This window comes from Eretmochelys imbricata, chromosome 23, assembly GCF_965152235.1.
Source record: "Eretmochelys imbricata isolate rEreImb1 chromosome 23, rEreImb1.hap1, whole genome shotgun sequence".
Classification (NCBI taxonomy): Eukaryota; Metazoa; Chordata; order Testudines; family Cheloniidae; genus Eretmochelys; species Eretmochelys imbricata.
The window spans coordinates 12,734,427-12,743,717 of NC_135594.1; the positions used below are offsets into that span (position 1 = coordinate 12,734,427).

A 9,291-nucleotide genomic window follows, 5' to 3' on the forward strand; every position below is an offset into this window, starting at 1 on the left:
ACCCCAGAGGGGCCACATCTCAGTGCCAGGTGAGGGGTCCCCATCTTAACAGCTCCTGCCCCAGAGGGGCCATGTCTAGCACCAGGTGAGGGAACCCTGTATAAACAGCCCCCGTGCCCCACCTGAGAGGGGCCATATCTCAGCCCCATGTGAGGGGTTCCTGCATAGAGCCCCCTACCCCAGAGGTGGTTGCATTTCTGCACAGGGCAAGGGGTTTCTGTATAAACAGCCTCCGCACCCATCCTACCCCAGAGGCAGCTATTCTTAGGCCCAAGGGAAACGAAAGGTTTTGATAATTAAATGAGACTCAGGCCTTGATTTATTCCAAATTTTCATCTTTTTTTAATTTAAATTCTATTAATAAATTGATTTTTTTTGTAGATTTTTTTTCTTTTCTGGTTTTTTTTTTTAAACATAGAGAGGGCATGAAAGAACAGGCACAGTGGAGAAGAGAGTTTGTTACACTGAATAAAAAGGGCCATCCTGGCCACACTGCCGCATACAGCCCCTTGCACTCACGCACACATACAGGCCTGGCGGCTCAGGGCCACAGTGGGGGGAGGGGAAATTACCCCCGAAAACAGGGAGTGAAGTGAATCAATGACAACCCCTGTGAGTGGGGCGGGATGGAGGACCCAATCTGGCGCTTCCATTGGTGCCAGGCGGGGGCAGATGGAGTAGGAACCCCAAATTGCCCTTGGCATGGGAGGGGGGTGCTCCTGCCCTGCTGAGGAGAGGGCGGTGTCCGCAAGCGATGGAGCGGGGTGTGGGGAGGATGGGGAGCATGGGGGTCAGGTTTGGTTTCTAAGCAATATGGAATGGCAGGGGGGCATCTGTATGTGGAACAGATCAAAGGGGGCAGTTCAGGGCAAGGCAGGCAGTTGGGTCCAGAATCGGGACCCCAAGTTGGAGACATAGCCAGGGCAGCTATTGACCAATCAGCACAACCCCCTGCAGCCTGTTTGGCCAATCAGCTCAGCGCTGCTGCCCCCACTCCGCCCCATAACTTTAACAGGACTGTAGAACCTAGGGGTGAAATTGACAAGCTGGGTCACGATCAGAGCTGGTGCCCCCTGGAGGGGATAGGCCCCCTACCTCATTCCCGGCTCCCCTGAGTGAGCCAGTCAGTTCCTGCCCAGCCAGGTGGGAGCTGGCGCCCCCTAGAGGGGACAGGCCCTGTTTCCCATTCCCAACCCCCTTGAGCCAGCCAGTCCATGGGGTTCAGATCGGAGCAGGTGCCCCCAAGAAGGGAAAGGCCCCATGTCCCACCCCCCAGAGTCATAGAGGTCTGTTCAGGCCTAATTTTTAGGCCGGAAGTGGACCCGAGCCCAAGAGGGTTAAATAGTTTCCCAACCTGACCCCACCCCTTCCTCCAATACCAGCTCCCACCCGTGGGGCCGGCCCCCCTCCCCCTCCCATGGCCCATTCCCACAACACAGCCAGACTGCCTCACGGGCAGGAGACCCAGGCATTTTCCTACCTGACCCGACTCCCAGAGTCTGGTCCAGCCAGCCCTGCCCCACCCATGTCACCAGAACCCCTTGAGCCACAAGAAAGCACCCAGCTCGTGGCCCCTTGCGCTAACCCCTCGGCTAGCACCAGCCCAGCCCCTGCTATCACAGCCCTCCTACCCCAGGACAGGGGTGTGGGAATGGGCCTTGGAGAGCCACGCCCCAATGCCAACCTCTCCCCCCTGCTCTAACCAATAGACTCCGCTCCTGCCCCAGAGCCGGGGAGAGAACCCAGGTGTCCTGGCTCAGCTGTGCTGAGACCAGCAGGTGGTGTGCACAGAAAGAGGGAGGAATTAAGCCATTCATCACACGGTGGGATGGAGAGATTTGGCAAGGGGTGGTTGCAGATCACAGGGAGAGGGCACTGGCAGAGGGATGGGACAGGCGAAGGAGCAAGCTGAAGTGGCAGAAGTGCGGGGTTCGATGGTAGCAGGGGTTCGGGGGAGTCTGTTGGAGAAGGGCAGGGTCCCACCATTGTCTGAAGCAATAGCGGGTGGGCAGCAGTGCCAGGGGGTTGGTACCAGGGGCGATGGTGGGAGGGGTGGGATCATGTGCAGTACGGGTGGGATGTCACATTACTCCCAGAAGTGATAGGTGATGGGCAGCAGTGTGGGATAGGGTCCTAGTCCCATCATTGCTTGAAGCAAGAGGTGATCTGGGGGGCAATATTTGTGGTAGCTGTGGGAGGGGGTGTCCCAGGGGGGCAGTAGTGTTTTTGTGGGGGGAGGGAAGGTGTCCTATCACTGCTTGAGGTGATGGGCAGCAGGGATTGGGTACGTATTTGTGTCAGCCATGGGATAGGGTGTTTCTAGGGGCCCCAGGGGGGCGGTGTGTGTGTCAGTGATGGCATAGGCTGGTTCGAGGGAGTCCCGGGGGCACGCTTTGGTGTCAGCAGTATGATAGGCAGGTTCGTGGGATGACAGGTGCTGTGGGGTGGGGGCAGCATTGGTGAGATAAGCCAGTTCAAGGGAGTCCTAGGGGACAGCGTGGGAATAGGCCAATTCACGGGGTGACAGATCCCAGGGGATGGGGGCGGCATTGGTGGGAGAAGTGGGATAGGATGGTTTGAGGGGTCCCAGGGCAGCACTGGTGTCGAGGTGGGATAGGGTGGTTTGAGGGAGTCCCGGGGGCAGTGTTAATGTCAGCCGTGGGACAGGGCGGTCCAAGGGGATCCTGGGAGCAGAGTTGGCATCAGCAGTGGGATAGGCCAGTTCGAGGGAGTCCTGGAGGGTCAGTGTTGGTGGCAGAGTGGGATAGGGTAGTTTACAGGGATCCCAGGGGGCAGCGTTGGCGTCAGCTGTGGGAGCGGGCAGGATGACGAACTCAGGGGGCAGGCAGTGTTGGTATCAGCCGTGGGATAGGGTGGTCCAAGGGGGTCTTGCGGGCAGTGTTGGTATCAGCCGTGGGATAGGGTGGTCCAAGGGGGTCTTGCGGGCAGTGTTGGTATCAGCCGTGGGATAGGGTGGTCCAAGGGGATCCTGCGGGCAGTGTTGGTGTCAGCCGTGGGATAGGGTGGTCCAAGGGGGTCTTGCGGGCAGTGTTGGTATCAGCCGTGGGATAGGGTGGTCCAAGGGGGTCCTGCGGGCAGTGTTGGTATCAGCCGTGGGATAGGGTGGTCCAAGGGGGTCCTGCGGGCAGTGTTGGTATCAGCCGTGGGATAGGGTGGTCCAAGGGGGTCCTGCGGGCAGTGTTGGTATCAGCCGTGGGATAGGGTGGTCCAAGGGGGTCCTGCGGGCAGTGTTGGTATCAGCCGTGGGATAGGGTGGTCCAAGGGGGTCCTGCGGGCAGTGTTGGTATCAGCCGTGGGATAGGGTGGCTTGAGGGCGTCCCAGGGGGCAGCACTGGTGGTGGCAGTGGGATAGGGCGGTTTGCAGGGTGACGGGTCCCAGGGTGGGGGGCAGCAGGGGGCCCCATCACCGCTTGAAGCGGTAGGTGATGGGCAGCAGCAGCTTGCTCTTCTTGAGGGCCTGCACCTTCTTGAGGGTCTCGTCGTCCAGCGCCAGGAAGCAGCGGCGCGAGTACTCCAGCAGCCGCTCCTTGGACGGGTCAAACTCGCCCACCTCAGCCAGCTTCTCAGGCGCCACAATGAGCAGCTCGGCGATGGGCGTGGTCAGCGCCACCGTGTTGCGATCCACCCGGTGGTGCTCGAAGGCCCGGCTCATGCTCTTCAGCTTCTGGAAGGTGTTGAGGATCTTCTTGTAGCGGCATAGCACCCCGTCGGCATCCTTGACTGTCGGGCGGGCCGCGGCAAGAGCAAGAAGGAAGGGACGGGACGGGGAGATGGCGGCGGGGAGGGATGGAGGGGGACAGTGGGCAGAGGAAAGGAGGGGGGCAGAAAGGCCAAGGAGAGAAGAGCCTGTTCATTCCTTCCCTTTGACACAAACTCCCCCACAGCCCCCTCAGGAGGACCTGCCCCCACCCCAAAGCCTCCCGCCCCCCATAGCCCCTCCCAGTGAGTCCTCCCCCGACATGGCGCTCCACCCCACCCACGCCAGACTCCTCTTCTTCCCCACACCACACCCCACAGCCCCCTGCCTCCTCCCTCTTCCCCACCCCATGACACATGCCCCTCCCCACACCCCGCGCCCCCCACAGCCCCTTCCTCCCCACACACCCCTGCCTCCTCCCAGCTCCGCACCCCATGGCACACGCTGAGCCCACAGCTCCCTCCTCCCTACACCACACCCTACAGCCATATCCTGCCTCTTCCCTGCTCCCCACCCCACTCCACACGGCCCCCTACAGCTCCCTCCTCCCCACACCCCACCCCACAGCCCTCTTCCTCCCCCGAGGGCCGCCCGGGGTGGGACACAAGCCCTGCTGCCCAAGCAGGCCGGGGCCGCGCCCCCTGAAGAACCCGCTCACCTCGCTGGCGCTCACGGGCCTTGGGCTTGCCGAAGCGCCGCCGGCTCACCCCCCCCTTCTGCTTCTGCTTCTTCCGCTCGGCGGAGCCACCCTGCTCCGAGGCGGCACTGAGCGAGGATGCCAGGCTCTCGTTGTCTGTGGCCTCGCCGGGCCGGCTCTCAGCCGCCTCTGCCCGCCGCGGGGGCTGCTTGCTGCGGCAGTGATCCTCTGGGGGGGGCAGAGACTGGGTCCCAGCATGCACCTCAACGAAGCCCCCACCCCCCGGCCCCGCCGTGTCAGTGAACTGACCCCCGCCCAAGCTCTTCTGGCTGCCCATGGACGGGATAAAAGCCCTACCACACCTGCTGCCCCTCTAGAGCGGGGAGGTGGAACCTGGGATCGGGGGAAATGGGGACACGGGGGCTGTTCCCCCATCTAGTGCCCCAACACCCCCTCGGGCTCCTAAAGTCACTGCAGGGGGGCAAAGGGACCCAGAGCTGGGGAAGGGACCCAGGAGTCCTGGCTCCCAGCCCCCCCGTGTTCTAACCACTGGGCACCACTCCCCTCCCCCTGCCAGAGAAGGGACCCAGGCGTCCTGCCCCGCTCACCAGCGTCCACCTTGGCGGAGGAGATGAACTTGTCAAGCTGGCAGCGCAGAAAGTCCCGCTCCTCCTCCAGGTCCTCGATGCGCTTCTGCAGCCAGGAGTTGCGCTCCAGGGCCATGTGCAGCTGGGTCTTCATGCTGCTCATCAGCGCCAGGGCGGGCGGGGGCGGCTCCGGCAGCTCTGCGGGGGATGGGGGGGGCGTGGGCAGGGAGCACCACCTGACCCCCCCGGAACTCCCCCCCCAAAATGGGACCTTGGTCCCCCTGACAGGACGCTGACCCTCGCTGGCTCCACCCCACCCGCCACTCAACCCACTGACAGGGCCCCACTGCCCCTGGTGGCCTCCCCCCACCACTATGCTCCCTCTTTTCTTCCTTAGCCCCCAGTACCCCCCTTCTTCCCCAGCCCCCCTCCAAAAAACAAGCCCTCCAGGCCTGGATTCCACCCCACATACCAACTGAACCCCCACCCAAACTTAACACCTCCCATCTCCCCGCTCCCCTGGAAGTGAGGGTACAGGGCAGTCTCTGGGGGTGGGGGCATGGGGTAGAGGTGCGGGGGGGTCCGTGGGCAGGGGGGGCTACCTTCGAAGTTGCTCTGGGGGGGGCTGAGGCTGTAGAAGATCTGGGGCTCTAGGTGGGGTGTCTCCTCAAAGGGGATGGAGATCTCGTAGGCCTCATCGTCCTTCTTCACTGCAGGAAGAGACGTGTCATGGGGGGACCCCAAAAGCAGCCCTCCACATGGGAAAGCCCCCCGGAACCCCTGTCCCACCCCCTGCACAGGCTGGAGCCCCCCCTCGACAGGCCCGGCCCAGCCCCTACTCCAACAGGGCAAGGACCCCTCCCCACAACAACCCCCCCTCTATACCCTGGGACTCCCCTACTCCCAGGGAAAGGTCACCCCAAAACCTGACTGCAAGCCTCTGCTCCCCCCCCATCATATCCCCAACCGGCTCCACTGCTCCTCCCCCACAGATACCCCCTCAGCTTTGACATGCCCCAGCTCCCTTTCACCCCCAGAAGTCCCTTCCCCCGAGCCCCAGCTCTGATGTGCCCCTCCCCAGTACCCCCCTCTCGCCCCTAATGCTCCCCAGCTCTATGGGGGCCTGGCTCTGGGGCGCCCCCTGTTGCACGCGCCCTGCATACTCGTCCGCCTCCGGTTATTCCTCTCAGTCATTTTCCTTCCGTCCTGGCGCCCCGGCCTGGCGGGCCCCTGGCTGCCCTCTGGGCACCGCACAGGGACGCTGGCGAGAGAGAGAAGGGAGGTTTTAACCCTGGGCAGCCACTACCCGCCCCAGAGAATCGCCACCCATAACCCCCCGGGCAGCCCGCTACCCAGGGCTGGCTCCAGCTTTTTTGCTGCCGCAAGCGGCAAAAAACCCAAAAAACCTGACCGCCGAACACGGGGGCGGAGTGATGGGGCGACCGAAGAAGACTCCACGCCACCGAATTCTTGCCGCCGCCGAGGGCGGATTGCCGCCCCAGAGCCCGACGTCCTGCCGCCACTTTACATTGGTCGCCCCAGGCACCTGCTTGGTTCGCTGGTGCCTGGAGCCGGCCCTAATGCTACCCATAACCCCCCGGGGCAGCCACCACCCATAACCCCGTGGGGCAACCACTACCTGCTCTAGAGAACCCCTACCTACAACCCCCCGGGGCAGCCCCCACCCATAGCCCCCCGGGGCAGCTGCTACCCATAGCCCCCCGGGGCAACCCCTGCCCATAACCCTCCCACGCAGTAACCGCTACCCATAACCACCCCCGCCCCCACCCTGGGACAGCTCCTACCCATAACCCCCAGGGGCTGCAGCTACCTATAGCCCCGTGGGGCAACTGCTACCTGCTCTAGAGAGCCCCTACCCACAACCCCCCGGGGCAGCCGTTACCCATAACCCCCCGGGACAGCTGCCACCCATAACCCCAGAAAGCACGTACCTATAGCTCCCCAGGGCAGCTGCCACCCATAACCCCAGAAAGACCCTACCCACAGCCCCTCAGGGCCTCCCCCATGTGAACCCACCGTGCCCCAGAGCTAGCAGTAGCTGCCTCAGGCTGGCTATGCCCAGAACCAGAACCAGGTGCCAATCACCCACCAGACTTGGGGAAATCCAAGGGGGGGGCACAGCCTGGCTCCCCACAAGAGGCGCTGTGCTGGGAGAGGCTGAGGTTGCTTGAGAGTGACCCCTCATAGTCCCAGTGGGAACTGCCCTTGGACCCTCCCCACCAGCCAGCCAGGGACCTACCTGAGACGGACGGGCTGTGCGGGCAGCCCAGCTCCGAACCCGTCCTGCGCCGCCCGCCAGCCAGCCCTGGAGGAGGAAGAAGAGATGCACGCGGTCAGGCCACTTCTCCGGGAGCAGGACTCGAACCTGCCACCTGCTGAGCCACGCAGATGCTGCTGCATGGGATCAGAGAGCAAGGCCAGGAGCAAAGCCAATTTGTGGGGGTTCGTGAAAGGAAGGGGAGGGCTGGGGGTCAGGACTCCTGGGTTCTATTCCTAGCTCTGAGAGGGAAGTAAGCTCTAGTGATTAGAGAAGGGGAGACTGGGAGCCAGGACTCCTGGGTTCTATCCCTGGCTCTGGAAGGGGAGTGGGGTCCAGTGGTTACAGCGGCGGGGCTGGGAGCCAGGACTCCTGGGTTCTACTCCTTAGTTCAACACCTAGTCAGCAGTAAACTTCCCAGGAGAAGAGGCAATAGCTCCAGGCACCCTAGTCCCCTAAACTGGAGGATAATCCCCCTCCACCACACACTATGGGTGCTATGAGACATGGATGAGCATGCGTAATCTCAGCTAGCAGAGTCACACATGCAACAACACACATTGCCAAGAACTCCTGGCCTTGACAGCCCACATTGTCCAGAACCCCCCAACTTACCTATCCCCCCCACCTGGACCCCCAGAGCTCAGCAAGAATTTTAGGACATGGGGGATGGGCATTTCCACCTTGAAGCAGCCAACATCACAGCCCCTCCCGCTACAAACACCCCCAAGTGTTTCTTCAGTCCCATGCCCCCCACCCAAAATTCAAGACCCCATAGCCCCCCAGTCCTATACATCAAATCCAGGGCCCCCCATAACCCTCCAGTCCTGTACATCAGATCCAGGACCCCCTAAATCCCCCCAGTCCTGTACATCATATCCACAGCCCCCTAGTCCTGTAAATCAGATCCAGCACCCACTCCCAGCCCCCCAGTCCTGTACATCAGACCCAGCCCCCCCCCCCCCGCGTCCTGTACATCAGATCCAGCCCCCCCCCCATGCGTCCTGTACATCAGATCCAGGACCCCCACAACCCTCCCGTCCTGTACATCAGATCCTGGGTCCCCCATTGCCCCCCAAACTTTCAGATCGACTATAACCCTCGCCCACCCACGTCTAAACTCCTGGTCCCAGCCCTCCCCCCGCCAGATTCCGTCGAGCGCCCCAAAATGCGGGGAAATCGCCCTAAAAATGGCTTCTGTTCCCCTCCCCCCGCCGCTGGGTGTTTTGCTGTGAAGCTGTAATAACTCGGCTGCTCCCAGTCCGGATTGCCAGGGCGGTTTGCAAAGGAGATGGGGCCGGACGGAAAGCCGGGGTGGGGGGATACATAGTATCCCCCATCCACCCCCACCCCTACCCCCCTAAAATGGATACAAAATAGACCCACAGCAGAGACTTCCCCCCCCCCGGCCCCAGGGCTGGGGGGGATCGGGGGGGCTTCAAAGGGAGGGGGTGCACGGGGGTTCCCGGGGGGGTCTGGGGGTCTGCAGAGAACAACCCCCCCATCCCCACTCACCCAGATCTGCACGCGAACCCCCAGCAACCAGGCTGCAAAGCCAGCCCCCCCTCCCCTGGCAGAGCCAGGGAGCGTCTGCAAAGCGCCGCCGGGGGGGATCGCCCACGCACGCAGGGCAGACACGCGTGGGGGTGGGCTGTGCCAGAGGGAGCAGCGGGGAGCGACACACACCCCACTAGGGCCCAGCCTCTCCCACAGCAACTTCCCCTGGGGGGACTGACGGGGGAGGGTAAGAGGCTTGGAGAGAGAGACTCAGACACCCCATAGACACCCCTCTAACCTCACTAGGCACAGCCATCAGCCACCCCCAAACCCCCTCCATCAGCTACCCCCAAATCCCTCCATCTGCCATCCCCAACCCCATCCATCAGCCACCCCCAAATCCGTCCATCTGCCCTCCCCCAACCCCCTCCATCATCCATCTACCCCAACCCCTCCATCAGCTACCCCCAAATCCCCTCCATCATCCCCCCAACCCCTCCATCAGCCACTCCCAAACCCCCTCCATCGTCCATCCCTCAACCCCCTCCATCAGCCACCCCCAAACCCCCTCCAT

General features: G+C 62.7%; 1 protein-coding gene across 2 annotated transcripts; it reads right to left on the minus strand.

The window, feature by feature from the left end:
* Positions 1 to 3,424: 3,424 nt before the first annotated feature.
* Positions 3,425 to 6,136, minus strand: CCDC106 (coiled-coil domain containing 106). 2 transcript variants are annotated; one of them, XM_077840474.1, is made up of 5 exons: positions 6,106 to 6,136; positions 5,545 to 5,652; positions 4,964 to 5,140; positions 4,377 to 4,583; positions 3,425 to 3,741 (listed from the first exon to the last, which is right to left on the minus strand). In XM_077840474.1, the coding sequence occupies exons 1-5, from the start codon at positions 6,134 to 6,136 to the stop codon at positions 3,425 to 3,427; spliced, it is 840 nt and encodes a 279-aa protein (XP_077696600.1). The 2 variants fall into 2 exon arrangements, with proteins under 2 accessions (XP_077696600.1, XP_077696601.1); XM_077840475.1 differs by lacking the exon at positions 5,545 to 5,652.
* Positions 6,137 to 9,291: the final 3,155 nt, after the last annotated feature.